This window comes from Agelaius tricolor, unplaced genomic scaffold (assembly GCF_023055355.1).
Source record: "Agelaius tricolor isolate 1412-34295 unplaced genomic scaffold, bAgeTri1.0.p SCAF_114, whole genome shotgun sequence".
In the NCBI taxonomy this organism is placed as follows: domain Eukaryota; kingdom Metazoa; phylum Chordata; class Aves; order Passeriformes; family Icteridae; genus Agelaius; species Agelaius tricolor.
This window is the reverse complement of record NW_027269374.1, coordinates 234,340-250,872: the sequence shown is the minus strand read 5'-3', so window position 1 is coordinate 250,872 and position 16,533 is coordinate 234,340. Positions and strand designations below refer to the sequence as shown.

Genomic DNA, 16,533 nt, shown 5'->3' with positions numbered 1-16,533 from the left:
CCGGACCCCAAACTGAGACCCCCGGTCTGTCCCATAGGGGAGGGGACATCATAGGGACCCCCAGATCCTGCACTGAACCGAGCCCCCCATTCCTAACACAGACCCTGGGACCCCTCAGGGACACCCAGACCCCTTGAGAGCCCCCCAGTCTGTCCCATAGAGGAGGGGACATAGGGACCCCCAGATCCTGCACTGAACCGAGCCCCCCATTCCTAACACAGACCCCGGGACCCCCCCGGGACACCTCGGGGACACCCAGACCCCAAACTGAGACCCCCGGTCTGTCCCAGAAGGGAGGGGACACCGGGACCCCCAGATCCTGCACTGAACCGAGCCCCCCATTCCTAACACAGACCCCGGGACCCCTCAGGGACACCCAGACCCCAAACTGAGACCCCCGGTCTGCCCCATAGGGGAGGGGGGACATCATAGGGACCCCCAGATCCTGCACTGAACCGAGACCCCCATTCCTAACACAGACCCCGGGACCCCCCCCGGGACCCCTCAGGGACACCCAGACCCCTTGAGAGCCCCCCAGTCTGTGCCATAGGGGAGGGGGGACATAGGGACCCCCAGATCCCACACTGAACCCCCATTCCCCCGGACATGGGACCCCTCGGGGACCCCCAGACCCCTCCAGGGATCCCCTGTCCGTCACATTAGGGAGGGGACACTGGGACCCCCAGACCCCTCCAGGGATCCCCTGTCTGTCCCATAGGGGGGGACACACCAGGACAAATGGACCCCGGGCTGAGGGACCCCCCCAGACCCTGCCCTGAGCCCCCCTTTGTCCCCTCCATGTCAAGGGTGACCCCCAGCCCCACTCTGAGCATATGGGGAGGGGGGGGGTGACCCCAGCCCTGCTGTCCCCATGGGTGACCCCAGCCCCTCTCAGAGCCCCTGATGGGTGACCCCGGCCCCTGTCCCCATGGGTGACCCCAGCCCCTCTCTGTCTTCCCTGGTGACCCCAGCCCCACTGTCCCCTGTCCCCATGGGTGACCCCAGGCCCTCTGTGCCCCCAGCCCCTCTCTGTCCCCCCTGTCCCCATGGGTGCCCCCAGCCCCTTTCTGTCCCCCCTGTCCCCTGTCCCCATGGGTGCTCCCAGCCCCCTGTGCCCCCAGCCCCCCTCTGTCCCCCCTGTCACCATGGGTGCCCCCAGCCCCTCTCTGTCCCCATGGGTGCCCCCAGCCCCACTCTGTCCCCCCTGTCCCCATGAGTGCCCCCAGCCCTGCTCTGTCCCCATGGGTGCCCCCAGCTCCTCTGTCCCCTGTCCCCATGGGTGCCCCCAGCTCCTCTGTCCCCTGTCCCCATGGGTGCCCCCAGCCCCCGGGTGACACCAGCCGCTGTCGCTGTCCCCCCAGAGCAAGAGGGCAAGGTGTGTGACCCGCTGTGCTCGGCCGAGGGCTGCTGGGGCCCCGGGCCCGGGCAGTGCCTGTCCTGCCGCTTCTACAGCAGGAGGGGCATCTGTGTGCCCACCTGCCGCTTCACCGAGGGGTCAGCGGGCACGGGGGCGCGGGGGGCATGGGGGATAAACAGGGCATGAGGGACAAACAGGGCATGGGGGACATGGGGGACAAACAGGGCATGGGGGACAAACAGGGCATGGGGGACAAGGGGGACAAACAGGGCATGGGGGACAAACAGGGCATGGGGGACAAACAGGGCGTGGGGGATGAAGGGGACAAACAGGGCATGGGGGACAAAGGGGGTTACGGGGGACATGGGGGGTGTGGGGAACATGGGGGGCATGGGGGGCATGAGAGGCAAGAGGGGCACAGGGGACGTGGGGAACAAAGGGGAAAAGAGGGGCATGGGGGGCACTGGGGACATGGGGGACACAGGGGCACCAGGGGCTTGAGGGGCACAGGGGGCATGGGGGGCACAGGGAGTGGGGGAGCAATGGGGGCACGGGGGACACAGGGGACAAGGGGGGTGTGGGCAACACAGGGAAATTGGGGATGTGGGGGGCACATGGGGGGCACTGCAGAGACCCCCGGGGTGGGCACTGGGGTGGGGGATCAGCCCTGTCACCCCCAGAGTGGCCCTGTCACCCCCAGAATGGCCCTGTCACCATCAGGATGGCCCTGTCACCCCCGGGATGTCCCTGTCACCCCCAGAATGGCCCTGTCACCATCGGGATGGCCCTGTCACCCCCAGAATGGCCCTGTCACCATCAGAATGTCCCTGTCACCCCCGGGATGTCCCTGTCACCCCCAGAATGGCCCTGTCACCCCCGGGATGTCCCTGTCCCCCCCTGGATGTCCCTGTCACCCCCAGAATGGCCCTGTCCCCCCCGGGATGGCCCTGTCCCCCCCAGAATGGCCCTGTCCCCCCCAGAATGGCCCTGTCACCCCCAGAATGGCCCTGTCACCCCAGGGACGGCCCTGTCATCCCCGGGATGTCCCTGTCACCCCCAGAACGGCCCTGTCACCCCCAGAATGGCCCTGTCCCCCCCGGGATGTCCCTGTCACCATTAGAATGGCCCTGTCCCCCCCTGGATGTCCCTGTCACCTCCAGAACGGCCCTGTCCCCCCGGGATGTCCCTGTCACCCCCAGAATGGCCCTGTCCCCCCCGGGATGTCCCTGTCACCATTAGAATGGCCCTGTCCCCCCCGGGATGTCCCTGTCACCCCCGGGATGGCCCTGTCACCCCCAGAATGGCCCTGTCACCCCAGGGACGGCCCTGTCACCCCCGGGATGTCCCTGTCCCCCCCGGGATGGCCCTGTCCCCCCCGGCTGGTGACGGTGCCACCCCGATGTGCCCCCAGGGACCCTCGGGAGTTCTCGCAGGGCGGCGAATGCACCGAGTGCCACCCGGAGTGCGAGCGCATCGACGGCGGCGGCGCCACCTGCAACGGCTCGGTACGGCCCGGCCGCGCCCCCCCCCTTGTCCCCATTGTCCCCACAGCGTCCCCATTGTCCCCACATTGTCACCGCCCCCTCCGCAGGGCGCCGACACCTGCACGCGCTGCGCGCACTATCGCGACGGGCCGCACTGCGTGCAGCGATGTCCCGACGGGGTCCTGGGCGAGCGCGGCCCCATCTACAAATTCCCCGACGGGAACCGCGAGTGCCGGCCCTGCCACGAGAACTGCACCCGAGGGTGCGTGCGGGGCTCGGGGGGATCGGGGGGATCGGGGACACAGAGACAGGGGGGGTTTGGGGGGTCCGGGAAGGGTGGGGGGGTCAGGGAGCCATTGGGGGCATGGGGGGGTTTGGGGGACCCCGTGGAGGGGAGAGGGGGGGGCTCAAAAGGTCTTTGGGAGGAGGGTGGGGGTCCCAAAACCTCTTTGGGAGGAGAGTGGGGGTCCCAAAACCTGTTTGGTAGGAGGGTGGGGGTCCCAAAAGCTCTTTGGGGAGCAGGGTGGGGGTCCCAAAACTTCTTTGGGAAGCGTCTTTGGGGGCCCTGGGCAGGTTGGGGGGCTCAGGCCCCCACTGGGACCCTGTGGAGGGCAGGGTGGGGGTCCCAAAACCTCTTTGGAAGGAGGGTGGGGGTCCCAAAAGGTCTTTGGGGAGCAGGGTGGGGGTCCTGGGGTATAATTTGGGGCAGGGTGGGGGTCCCAAGACCTCTTTAGGAGGAGGGTGGGGGTCGTGGGGTATTACTGGGGGCACACTGGGGGTCCCACAACCTCTTTGGGGAGCCTCTCTGGGGGCCCTGGGCAGGTTGGGGGGCTCAGGCCCCCACTGGGACCCTGTGGAGGGCAGGGTGGGGGTCCCAAGACCTCTTTGAAGAGCAGGGTTGGGGTCTTGGGGCATCACTGGGGGCAGGTTGGGGGTCCTGGGGCAGGATTTGGGGACTCAGGACCTCACTGGTGCCATTTTGGGGTCTGGGGTCTCCGCTGGGGGGTCCCCCAGGGGCTGACTCCCATCTCCCTCCCCACAGGTGTGTGGGGCCGCTGCTGCAGGACTGCCTGGGAGACCCCCTGCCCGTGTCCAGGTACCGCGGGGGGGACCCGGGGGGCTGCAGGGACCCCGAGGGGCTGTGGGGACCCCGGGGGGCTGTGGGGACCCTAACCCTGTGCTTTTCCATGTCCTCATCCCTGTCCCTATTCCTGTCCCCGTTCCTCATCCCCGTCCCCATCCCATCCATCCCATCCCATCCCATCCATCCCATCCCATCCCATCCCATCCCATCCCATCCCATCCCATCCCATCCCATCCCATCCATCCCATCCCATCCCATCCCATCCCATCCCATCCCATCCCATCCATCCCATCCCATCCCATCCCATCCCATCCCATCCATCCCATCCCATCCCATCCCATCCCATCCCATCCCATCCATCCCATCCCATCCCATCCCATCCATCCCATCCCATCGCCGTTCCCATCCCCGTCCCGGTTCCCTTTCCCTTTCCCATCCTCGTTCCCGTTCCCGTTCCCATTCCTACTCTGTTCCTGTTCCGATTCCCGTTCCCACCCTGTCCCACCCGATCCCGTTCCCATCCCCGTTCCCTTTCCCATTCCTTTTCCCGATCCCGTTCCCGTTCCCATCCCCGTTCGCGTTCCCGTCCCCGTTCTCGTCCCATCCCCACCCCATTCCCCTTCCCGTTCCCTTTCCCATCCCCGTCCCCGTTCCCGTTCCTGTCCCATTCCCACCCCATTCCCTTTCCCATCCCCGTTCCCTTTTCCGTTCCCATTCCCGTTCCCGTTCCCGTCCCCATCCCCGATCCCGCCCCGTTCCCGTTCCCGTTCCCATCCCCGTTCCCGTCCCATCCCATCCCCGTTCCCGTTCCTTTTCCCGTCCCATCCCATTCCCACCCCATTCCCTTTCCCATCCCCGTCCCCGTTCCCGTCCCCGTTCCTGTCCCCATCCCCGTTCCCGCCCGGTTCCCGGTGCCGCAGGCGGGCCCCGACGCTGATCGCGGTCATGGTGGTCGGTGCCGTTTTCCTCTCGTGCTCGCTGGTGCTGCTGGCGCTGCTCTACTGGCGGGGCAAGAAGATCCAGAAGAAGCGGGCGATGCGGCGCTACCTGGAGCGGGGCGAGGTCAGCACCGGGGGCACCGGGAGCGGCACCGGGAACGGCACCGGGGAGGCACCGGGAGCGGCACCGGAGCGGCCCCGGGAGCAGCCCCGGGAGCGGCCCCAGGGCGGCGGGGAGGGGCGGGTCCTGCATCCGGTGCTCGCCAGCCGCGTTCCTGTCCAGCCCCAGCTCTGCTTCCATCCCAGTCGCTCTCCGTCCTCATCCTGCTGTGCTCCTGTCCCTGTCCCTGTCCCTGTTCCCATCCCTGTCCCTGTCCCCATTCCCACACCATGTCCCCATCCCTGTCCCTGTCCCCGTCCCCATTCCCACACCGTGTCCCTGTCCCCATTCCTGTCCTCACTGCCACGCCATGTCCCCACCCTGTCCTTGTCCCCATGTCCACGCCGTGTCCCCATCCCTGTTCCCGTTCCCACACCGTGTCCCCATCCCCGTTGTCACACTGTGTCCCTGTCCCCATGCCATGTCCCCGCTGTCACGCCATGTCCCTATCCCTGTCCCTGTCCCCATTCCCACGCTGATGTCCCTGTCCTGTCCCTGTCCCCGCTGTCACGCCGTGTCCCTATCCCTGTCCCTGCTGTCACGCCGTGTCCCTATCCCTGTCCCTGTCCCCATGCCGTGTCCCTGTCCCCATCCCTGTCCCTGCTGTCACGCCGCGTCCCTGTCCCCATTCCCACGCTGGTGTCCCTGTCCCCATCCCTGTCCCTGTCCCTGTCCCCACTGTCACGCCGTGTCCCTGTCCCTGTCCCCATGCCGTGTCCCTATCCCTGTCCCTGTCCCCATGCCGTGTCCCCATCCCTGTCCCTGCTGTCACGCCGTGTCCCCATCCCTGTCCCCATGCCGTGTCCCTGTCCCTGTCCCCACTGTCACGCCGTGTCCCCGCAGAGCCTGGAGCCGCTGGACCCCAGTGAAAAAGCCAACAAGGTCCTGGCCCGGATCTTCAAGGAGTCGGAGCTGAAGCGCCTCAAGGTGCTGGGCTCGGGCGTCTTTGGCACCGTGCACAAGGTGGGGCCTGGGGAGGGGCTGAGGTGCCGGCCCATCAATCCCACCCCAGTGATCCCATTGATCCCATCAATCCCAACCCATTGATCCCATCAATCCCACCCCAGTGATCCCATTGATCCCATCAATCCCACCCCAGTGATCCCATTGATCCATCTCATCAATGCCATCCCATCCCATTGATCCCATCGATCCATCCCATTGATCCCATCAATCCCACCCCACTGATCCCATCAATCCCACCTCATTGATCCCATTGATCCATCTCATCAATGCCATCCCATCCCATTGATCCCATCGATCCCATTGATCCCATTCCATTGATCCATCCCATTGATCCCATCCCATTGATCTCATCCCATTCCATTGATCCCATCCTATTGATCCCAACCCATTGATCCCATCCCATCTCAAATCCCATCCCATAAATCCCATCGATCCCATCAATCTCATCCCACTGATCCCATCAATCCCATTGATCCCATCAATCCCATTGATCCCATCTCATCCCATATCAAATCCCATCCCACCCCATAACTCCCATAAATCCCATCTCATTAATCCCATTGATCCCATTCCATTGATCCCCCCACCTTGATCCCATCAATCCCACCCCATTGATCTCGTTCCATTCCATTGATCCCAACCCATTGATCCCATCTCAAATTCCATCCCATTGATCCCATCGATCCCATCAATCTCATCCCACCAATCCCATCAATCCCATCGATCCCATCCCATTGATCCCATCCCACCCCATCTCAAATCCCATCCCACCCCATAACTCCCATAAATCCCATCTCATTAATCCCATTGATCCCATCCTATCCCATCCCATAAATCCCATCCCAAATCCCATAAATCTCACCAATCCCACCAATCCCACCCCAAATCCCACCAATCCCATAAATCCCATCCCAAATCCCACCAATCCCACCAACCCCACCAATCCCATCCTAAATCCCACCAATCCCATAAATCCCATCCCAAATCCCACCAATCCCACCAATCCCACCCCAAATCCCACCAATCCCACCGACCCCGCAGGGGATCTGGATCCCGGACGGGGATTCCATCAAGATCCCGGTGAGCATCAAGGTGATCCAGGACTGGAGCGGGCAGCAATCCTTCCACGCCGTCACCGACGTGAGTGTGGGGGCTCTGGGGGGCCCGGGGGTGCTCTGGGGGGTCCTCTCTGAGGCCAGGGCATTTTGGGGACACTCAGGGGGTGCTCCGGGTGTCCCCCTGAACCCGGGGATGCTCTGGGGGTGCTTTGGGGACACTCCAGGGGTGCTCTTGATGTCCCTCTGGATCTGGGGCACCCCGGGCACGCTCTGGGATTCTCCCTGGATCTGGGGACACTCGGGGACACTTTGGGGGTGCTCTGGGGGTTCTCTGGGTGTCCCCCTGGATCTGGGGAGGTTTGGGGGTGCTCCAGGGGTGCTCTGGGGATGCTCTGGGTGTCCCCCTGGATCTGGGGAGGTTTGGGGGTGCTCCAGGGGTGTTCTGGGGGTGCTCTGGGGATGCTCTGGGTGTCCCCCTGGATCTGGGGAGGTTTGGGGACACTCTGGGGATGCTCCAAGGACACTCTGGGGACACTTCGGGGACACTCTGGGGAATGCTTTGGGGGTGCTCTGAGTGTCCCCCTGAAGCCGAGGATGCTCTGGGGGTGCTTTAGGGGTGCTCTGGGTGTCCCCCTGGCTCTGGGGATGCTCTGGGGGTGCTCTGAGTGTCCCCCTGAAGCTGAGGATGCTCTGGGGGTGCTTTAGGGGTGCTCTGGGCGCCCCCCTGGCTCTGGGGAGGTTTGGGGGCGCTCTGGGGATGCTCCAGGGATGCTCTGGGTGTCCCCCCGGATCTGGGGAGGTTTGGGGGTGCTCTGAGTGTCCCCCTGAAGCCGAGCATGCTCTGGGGGTTCTTTAGGGGTGCTCTGGGTGTCCCCTGGCTCTGGGGAAGTTTGGGGGTGCTCCAGGGGTGTTCTGGGTGTGCTCTGGGTGCCCCCTGGCTCTGGGAGGTTTGGGGGTGCTCTGGGGATGCTCCAGGCATGCTCTGGGTGTCCCCCTGGCCCTGGGGAGGTTTGGGGGTGCTCTGGGGATGCTCTGGGTGTGCTCTGGGGATGCTCTGGGTGTGCTCTGGGTGCCCCCTGGCTCTGGGGAGGTTTGGGGGCGCTCTGGGGATGCTCCAGGCATGCTCTGGGTGTCCCCCCTGGCTCTGGGGAGGTTTGGGGGTGCTCTGGGGAGGTTTGGGGGCGCTCTGGGGATGCTCCAGGCATGCTCTGGGTGTCCCCCCGGATGTGGGGGTGCTGACCCTGTCCCCCCCAGCACATGCTGGCCATCGGCAGCCTGGATCACTCGTACATCGTGCGGCTGCTGGGGATCTGCCCGGGCCCGCAGCTGCAGCTGGTGACGCAGCTGCTGCCGCTGGGCTCGCTGCTCGACTACGTGCGCAAGAACCGCGGCGCCATCAGCCCCCAGCTGCTGCTCAACTGGTGCGTGCAGGTGGCCAAGGTCAGTGCCCGCGGGGCCACAGCCCTGCTGAGACCCCAAAACTGAGAGGGTGAGGGTTTGGGAGGTGCCTGTGTGTTCCTTCCATCCGAAAAACTGAGAGGGTGGAGGGTTTGGGGTGGTTCCTGTGTGTTCCTTCCGTCCGAAAAACTGAGAGGGTGGAGGGTTTGGGGTGGTTCCTGCCCATTCCTTTGGTCCTAAAAACTGAGAGGGTGAAGGGTTTGGGGTGGTTCCTGCCCATTCCTTCCATCCTAAAAACTGAGAGGGTGGAGGGTTTGGGGTGTTCCTGTGTGATCCTTCCGTCCGAAAAACTGAGAGGGTGGAGGGTTTGGGGTGGTTCCTGCCCGTTCCTTTGGACCTAAAAGATGAGGGTGAAGGGTTTGGGGTGGTTCCTGTGTGTTCCTTCCATCCTAAAAACTGAGAGGGTGAAGGGTTTGGGGTGGTTCCTGCACGTTCCTTCCGTCCTAAATATTGAGGGTGAAGGGTTTGGGGTGGTTCCTGTGCCTTCCTCAATCCTAAAAACTGAGAGGGTGAAGGGTTTGGGGTGGTTCCTGTGTGTTCCTTACATCCTAAAAACTGAGAGGGTGAAGGGTTTGGGGGGCTCTGCACATTCCTTTGGTCCTAAAAGATGAGGGTGAAGGGTTTGGGGTGGTGCCTGTGCCTTCCCCAATCCTAAAAACTGAGGGGTCACACAGGGTGACCCATTCCTTTGGTCCTAAAAAATTAGAGTTCAGACAGAGTGAAGGGTTTGGGGGGTTCCTGTGCATTCTTGCTGTCCTAAATATTGAGGGTGAAGGGTTTGGGGTGGTTCCTGCCCATTCCTTCTGTCCGAAAAACTGAGAGGGTGAAGGGTTTGGGGTGTTCCTGTGTGTTCCTTCCGTCCTAAATATTGAGGGTGGAAGGTTTGGGGTGGTTCCTGTGTGTTCCTTACGTGCGAAAAACTGAGAGGGTGAAGGGTTTGGGGTGGTTCCTGTGCCTTCCTCAATCCTAAAAACAGAGGGGTCACACAGGGTGACCCATTCCTTTGGTCCTAAAAAATTACAATTCAGACAGGGTGAAGGGTTTGGGGGGTTCCTGTCCGTTCCTTCCGTCCTAAAAACTGAGAGGGTGAAGATTTAGGGGGGCTCTGCCCGTTCCTTTGGACCTAAAAGATGAGGGTGAAGGGTTTGGGGTGGTTCCTACCCGTTCCTTTATATAAAAAATAAATATCTAGCATTTAATACAGCATTATCACCAATAACATGTACACATTCTATAAATTACAACAGAAATAGATGTCAAGTATTTTTTTTTTTTAAATAAGACAAAAATTTCCTGTTGGCACCTCTCCCTCCCCTGTGTCTTAGGGCATGTACTACCTGGAGGAGCACTGCATGGTGCACAGGAACCTGCCTGTTATATTCTATATTTTACATTATGCTATATATAACCGATATTATACACATATAATAAATATATTAATTAATTAATTATAAATAAATATTAAAAATTAAACTTTCCCCCCATTTTCAGGGCATGTACTACCTGGAGGAGCACCGCATGGTGCACAGGAACCTGGCTGTTATATTATGTCTAATCCAATATATAACAAATACAATACACATATAATAAATATATTAATTAATTAATTAAACAAACAAACAAATAAATATTAAAAATTAAACTTTCCCCCCATTTTCAGGGCATGTACTACCTGGAGGAGCACCGCATGGTGCACAGGAACCTGGCTGTTATATTCTATATAATCCAATATATAGCCAATATAATACACATATAATAAATATATTAATTAATTAATTAATTAAATAATATTAAAAATTAAACTTTCCCCCCGTTTTCAGGGCATGTACTACCTGGAGGAGCACCGCATGGTGCACAGGAACCTGGCTGTTATATTATATATTTTACATTATGCTATATATAACTGATATTATACACATATAATAAATACAATAAATAAACAAATAAATATATATTAAAAATTAAATTTTCCCCCCGTTTTCAGGGCATGTACTACCTGGAGGGGCACCACATGGTGCACAGGAACCTGGCTGTTATATTATATATAATACAATATATAACCAATATAATACACATATAATAAATACAATAAATACAATAAATAAATAACAAATATATTAAAAAATAAACTTTTCCACCTGTGTTTAGGGCATGTACTACCTGGAGGAGCACCGCATGGTGCACAGGAACCTGGCTGCCCGGAACGTGCTGCTCAAGTCGCCCAGCCAGGCGCAGGTGGCCGATTTCGGCATCGCCGACCTGCTCTACCCCGACGACAAGAAATACTTCTACAACGAGCTCAAGGTGGGGCTGGGGGCTGCCACCGCCGAGGGGCACCGGTGGGACCCCCAAATGGCATTGGTGGGACCCCCAAATGGCATCGGTGGGACCCCCAAATGGCACCCGTGTCACCCCAAATGGCACCGGTGTCACCCACAATGGCATTGGTGTCACCCCCGAGGGGCATCGGTGTGACCCCCAATGGCATTGGTGGGACCCCCAAATGGCACCCAATGGCACCCATGTCACCCTGAAATGGCATTGGTGGGACCTCAAATGGCACCCGTGTCACCCCAAATGGCACCGGTGGGACCCCCAAATGGCACCCATGTCACCCACAAGGGCGTTGGTGTCACCCCCGAGGGGCATCGGTGCGACCCCCAATGGCATTGGTGGGACCCCCAAATGGCACCCATGTCACCCCAAATGGCACCGGTGGGACCCCCAAATGGCATTGGTGGGACCTCAAATGGCACCCAAATGGCACCCAAATGGCACCCATGTCACCCCAAATGCCATCGATGTCACCCACACCACACCCATGGGATCCCCCAAATGGCATCGGGTGTCACTCCACTCTGGGGCACCCAAAATGCCATCCTGTCACCCCAAATGGCATTGGTGCCATCCATTCTGGGACACCCCAAATGGCACCGGTGTCACCCCAAATGGCACTGGTGTCACATGAAATGGCATCAGTGTCACCCACGCTGGGCCATCCCCAAATGGCATCGGTGTCACTCCACTCTGGGACACCCAAAATGCCATCCTGTCACCACAAATGGCATTGGTGCCATCCATTCTGGGACACCCCAAATGGCACCGGTGGGACCCCCAAATGGCACCGGTGTCACACCCAAGGGTCATTGGTGTCACACCCAAGGGGCATTGGTGTCACCCATTCTGCCCCCTGGGTTCACTCAAATGCCATCTGTGTCACCTGCTCTGTACCTCTGGGACTACCCTGACACCATTGTCCCCACGGTGTCCCCATGGTGTCCCCCCATTGTCCCCACGGTGTCCCCTCCTTCCCTGCAGACGCCCATCAAGTGGATGGCACTGGAGAGCATCCACTTTGGCAAGTACACGCACCAGAGCGACGTCTGGAGCTACGGTGAGCCCGCACCGCTGTCCCCAATGTCCCCAATGTCCCCAATGTCCTGTGCTGTCCACCAGTGTCCCCAATGTCCCCCGTGTGCCGTGCCCTGGTGTACCCCCGTGTCCCCTGCTGTCCCCCAGTGTCACTGATGTCCTGTGCTGTCCCTGCTCTCCCCTGCTGTCCCCTCTGTCCCTGATGTCCCTTGGTGTCCCCTGCTGTCCCTCTGCTGTCCCTGCTGTCCCTTGCTATCCCCCACTGTCCCCAGTGTCCCCATGGCTCACAGCTGTCCCTGCTGTCCCCAGGGGTGACACTGTGGGAGATGATGACATTTGGGGCTGAGCCCTTTGATGGGATCCACCTGGCCGGGCTGTCCCTCTGTCCCCTGCTGTCCCCGGTGTCCCCAGTGTCCCCTGCTGTCCCTCACTGTCCCCAGTGTCCCCATGGCTCACAGCTGTCCCTGCTGTCCCCAGGGGTGACACTGTGGGAGATGACGACCTTCGGGGCCGAGCCCTGTGATGGGATCCACCTGGCTGGGCTGTCCTCAGTGTCCGCGGTGTCCCTGTTGTCCCAGCTGTCCCCTGCTCTCCCTCAGTGTCCCTGCTGTCCCCATGGCTCACAGGCTGTCCCCTGCTGTCCCTCACTGTCCCCTGCTGTCCCCAGGGGTGACACTGTGGGAGATGATGACATTTGGGGCCGAGCCCTGTGATGGGATCCACCTGGCCGGGCTGTCCCTCTGTCCCCTGCTGTCCCCGGTGTCCCCAGTGTCCCCTGCTGTCCCTCACTGTCCCTGCTGTCCCCAGGGGTGACACTGTGGGAGATGATGACCTTCGGGGCCGAGCCCTACGCCGGGATCCGCCTGGCCGAGGTTCCTGACCTGCTGGAGAAGGGCGAGCGGCTCTCGCAGCCCCAGATCTGCACCATCGACGTCTACATGGTCATGGTGAAATGTGAGCGGGGACACCGGGGGACACCAGGGGACACCGGGGTGGCACCAGGGCTGGCACAGGGCTGGCAGGGTCCTGCTGTTGTCCCCAGGGTGGGGTCCCCCAGAGATGCCACCAGGGCTGGGCAGGGTCCTGCTGCTGTCCCCAGAGTTGTCCCCATCCCTAGGCAGGGTCCTAGCAGTGTCCCCACTCCTGTGACCAGGTCCCTGCCGTGTCCCCATGCCCAGAGCCGTGTCCTGGCCGTGTCCCTGTCCCCAGGCAGGGTCCTCACTGTGACCAGGTCTCTGTCACGTCCCCGTTCCCGTGGCCACGTCCGAGTCCTGTCCCAGGCTGTGTCCTGGCCGTGTCCCCAACCCGTGACCGTGTCCCTGTGCCCCAGGGCCGTGTCCCCAGCCCGTGTCCCTGTCCCCAGCCCGTGACCGTGTCCCTGTCCCCCAGGGCCCTGTCCCCATTCCTATGGCCGTGTCCCCACCCTGTGACCGTGTCCCTGTCCCCCAGGGCCGTGTCCCCAGCCCGTGTCCCTGTCCCCAGCCCGTGACCGTGTCCCTGTCCCCCAGGGCCCTGTCCCCATTCCTATGGCCATGTCCCCACCCTGTGACCGTGTCCCTGTCCCCCAGGGCCGTGTCCCCAGCCCATGTCCCTGTCCCCACCCGTGTCCCTGTCCCTGTCCCCAGCCCGTGTCCCTGTCCCCAGCCCATGTCCCTGTCCCCAGCCCCGTGTCCCTGTCCCTGTCCCCCAGGGCCGTGTCCCCAGCCCATGTCCCTCTCCCCAGCCCCGTGTCCCTGTCCCTGTCCCCGTCCCTGTCCCCAGCCCTGTGTCCCTGTCCCCACCCGTGTCCCTGTCCCCCAGGCTGGATGATCGATGAGAACATCCGCCCCACCTTCAAGGAGCTGGCCAACGAGTTCACCCGCATGGCCCGGGACCCCCCGCGCTACCTGGTCATCAAGGTGAGACCCCCAAACCCCCCCCCCGGACCCCCCAGAACCCCCCAGAACCCCCCAGAGCAACCTGGTCATCAAGGTGAGACCCCAAACCCCCCCAGGACCCCCCAGAACCCCCCAGAGCAACCTGGTCATCAAGGTGAGACCCCAAACCCCCCCAGGACCCCCCAGAGCTACCTGGTCATCAAGGTGAGACCCCCAAACCCACCCCAGGACCCCACAGACCCCAAAACCCCCAACCCCTGATCTGTTCTCTGCCCTCCCCACACCTGGTGACCAAGGTGAGCCCCCAGACCCCCTCTCCAGACCCCTCAGACCCCCCAGACCCCAAAACCCCCAACCCTGACCCATTCTTCCCCCCCCTTCCCATATCTGGTGACCAAGGTGAGCCCCCCAAACTCCCCCCAAAACCCCCCCAAACTCCCCCCAAACGCCCCCCAGACCCCCCGAGACCCCAAAACCCCCAACCCTGACCCACTGTCCCCCATACCTGGTGACCAAGATGAGCCCCCCAAACCCCCCCCAAACGCCCCCCAGACCCCCCAAAACCCCCATCCCTGACCCCACTCCCCATCAGGAGAGCGGGGCCGCGCCCCCCGGCGAGCCCCCGCCCCTGAGCGAGAAGGAGCTGGACGAGGTGGAGACGCTGGAGCTGGAGGAGGAGGAGGAGGAGGAGGAGGAGCTGGACGGGACCTTCGGCCTCGCGCCCGGGCTGGGCCCGCAGCGCCCCCGCGGCAGCTGCGCCCGGGTGAGACCCCCGGGCGGAATGGGGGAGAATGGGGGAGAATGGGGGGATTGGGAAAGGGGGAAATGGGGGAAATGGGGGGATTGGGAAAGGGGGAAATGGGGCAGAATGGGAGGATTGGGAAAGGGGAAATGGGGGGGAATGGGGGGATTGGGAAAGGGGAAAGGGGGGAATTGGGAAAGGGGAAATGGGGGAAAATGGGGGGATTGGGGAAGGGGAAATGGGGAAATTGGGGAAGGGGGAAATGGGGGAGAATGGGGGAATTGGGGAAGGGGGAAATGGGGGAGAATGGGGGGATTGGGGAAAGGGGGAAATGGGGGAGAATGGGGGTATTGGGAAAGGGGGAAATGGGGAAATTGGGGGATTGGGAAAGGGGAAAGGGGGGAATTGGGAAAGGGGAAATGGGGGAAATGGGGGGATTGGGAAAGGGGGAAATGGGGCAGAATGGAGGGATTGGAAAAAGGGGAAATGGGGAAATTGGGAAAGGGGAAATGGGGGAGAATGGGGGAGAATGGGAAAGGGGAAAATGGGGGGGAATGGGGGGATTGGGAAAAGGGGGAAATGGGGGAATTTGGGAAAGGGGGAAATGGGGGAGAATTTGGGGATTGGGGAAAGGGGAAATGGGGGAAAATTTGGGGATTGGGAAAGGGGGAAAGGGGGAAATGGGGGAGAATGGGGAAGGGGGAAATGGGGAGAATGGAGGGATTGGAAAAAGGGGAAATGGGGAAATTGGGAAAGGGGGAAATGGGGGAGATGGGGGAGAATGGGAAAGGGGGAAATGGGGGAGAATGGGGGGATTGGGAAAGGGGGAAAGGGGGAAATGGGGGGATTGGGAAAAGGGGAAATGGGGAAATGGGAGAGAATGGGGAAGGGGGAAATGGGGGAGAATGGGGGGATTGGGAAAGGGGGAAAGGGGGAAATGGGGGGATTGGGAAAAGGGGAAATGGGGAAATGGGAGAGAATGGGGAAGGGGGAAATGGGGGAGAATGGGGGAGAATGGGGGAGAATGGGGGGATTGGGGGATTCAGAGGGTTCGGGGGCATTGGGGGGATTGGGGGAGATCGACGGGAATGGGGGGGCTCGGGGATGTCACTGCGGTGTCCCCATGATGTCCTGGTGGTGTCCCCTTGGTGTCCCCTTGGTTCCAGCCCCCTGTGTCCCCCCATGTCCCCTCGGTGTCCCCATGTCCCCGTGGTGTCCCCTCGGTGTCCCCTCAGTGCCAGCCCCGGTGTCCCCGTGGTGTCCCCCCCGTGTCCCTCCGGTGTCCCCTCGGTGTCCCCATGTCCCCTCGGTGTCCCCATGTCCCCTTGGTGTCCCCTCCTGTGTCCCCTCGGTGTCCCCTCGGTGCCAGTCCCGGTGTCCCCTCGGTGTCCCTCCCGTGTCCCCCCCGTGTCCCCTCGGTGCCAGCCCCGCTGTCCCCTCGGTGTCCCCTCGGTGTCCCCATGTCCCCTCGGTGTCCCCCCCCGTGTCCCCCCGGTGTCCCCTCGGTGTCCCCATGTCCCCTCGGTGTCCCTCCCGTGTCCCCCCGTGTCCCCTCGGTGCCAGCCCCGCTGTCCCCCGGTGTCCCCGCAGAGCCCGAGCCTGCTGAGCGCCCCCGCCGGGTACATCCCCATGAACCAGCCCGGCCTGGGCTGCGCCCGACAGGTACCGGGGGGCTGGGGGGGCTCTGGGGGGGCTTTGGGGGGCTCTGGGGGTTTGGGGGCTCGGGGGTTGGGGTCTCGTTGGGGTCTCCCCCTGTTACTATCGTGTACCCACGTTGGGGGGGGGGTCCTGGGGCAGATTTGGGGTCCCCGGGGCAGATTTAGGGTGTCCCCCCTGACCCCCCTCTCCCCGTATCCCCAGCCCGCGGGGTCCCAGGGTGGGTTTGGGATCTCAGGGCGGTTTTGGGGTCCTGGGGCAGGTTTGGGATCTCAGGGCGGTTTTGGGGTGTCCCCCCCGACCTCCTCTCCCCATATCCCCAGCCCGCGGGGTCGCGGGGCAGGTTTGGGATCTCAGGGCAGTTTTGGGGTCCCCAGGGCG

The 16,533-nt window shown here is 62.0% G+C and overlaps 1 protein-coding gene across 1 annotated transcript in view; it reads left to right on the top strand.

Annotated features, from left to right (window-relative positions):
* Positions 1 to 16,533, top strand: part of ERBB3 (erb-b2 receptor tyrosine kinase 3) — a 32,081-nt gene that overhangs the window by 11,918 nt on the left and 3,630 nt on the right. The window contains 14 exon segments of the mRNA XM_071419677.1: positions 1,362 to 1,494; positions 2,769 to 2,862; positions 2,949 to 3,103; positions 3,884 to 3,937; positions 4,846 to 4,987; positions 5,867 to 5,986; positions 7,031 to 7,129; positions 8,302 to 8,487; positions 10,654 to 10,809; positions 11,824 to 11,899; positions 12,685 to 12,831; positions 13,678 to 13,775; positions 14,347 to 14,517; positions 16,087 to 16,158. Of these exon segments, the coding sequence (XP_071275778.1) occupies positions 1,362 to 1,494; positions 2,769 to 2,862; positions 2,949 to 3,103; positions 3,884 to 3,937; positions 4,846 to 4,987; positions 5,867 to 5,986; positions 7,031 to 7,129; positions 8,302 to 8,487; positions 10,654 to 10,809; positions 11,824 to 11,899; positions 12,685 to 12,831; positions 13,678 to 13,775; positions 14,347 to 14,517; positions 16,087 to 16,158 (1,703 nt within the window).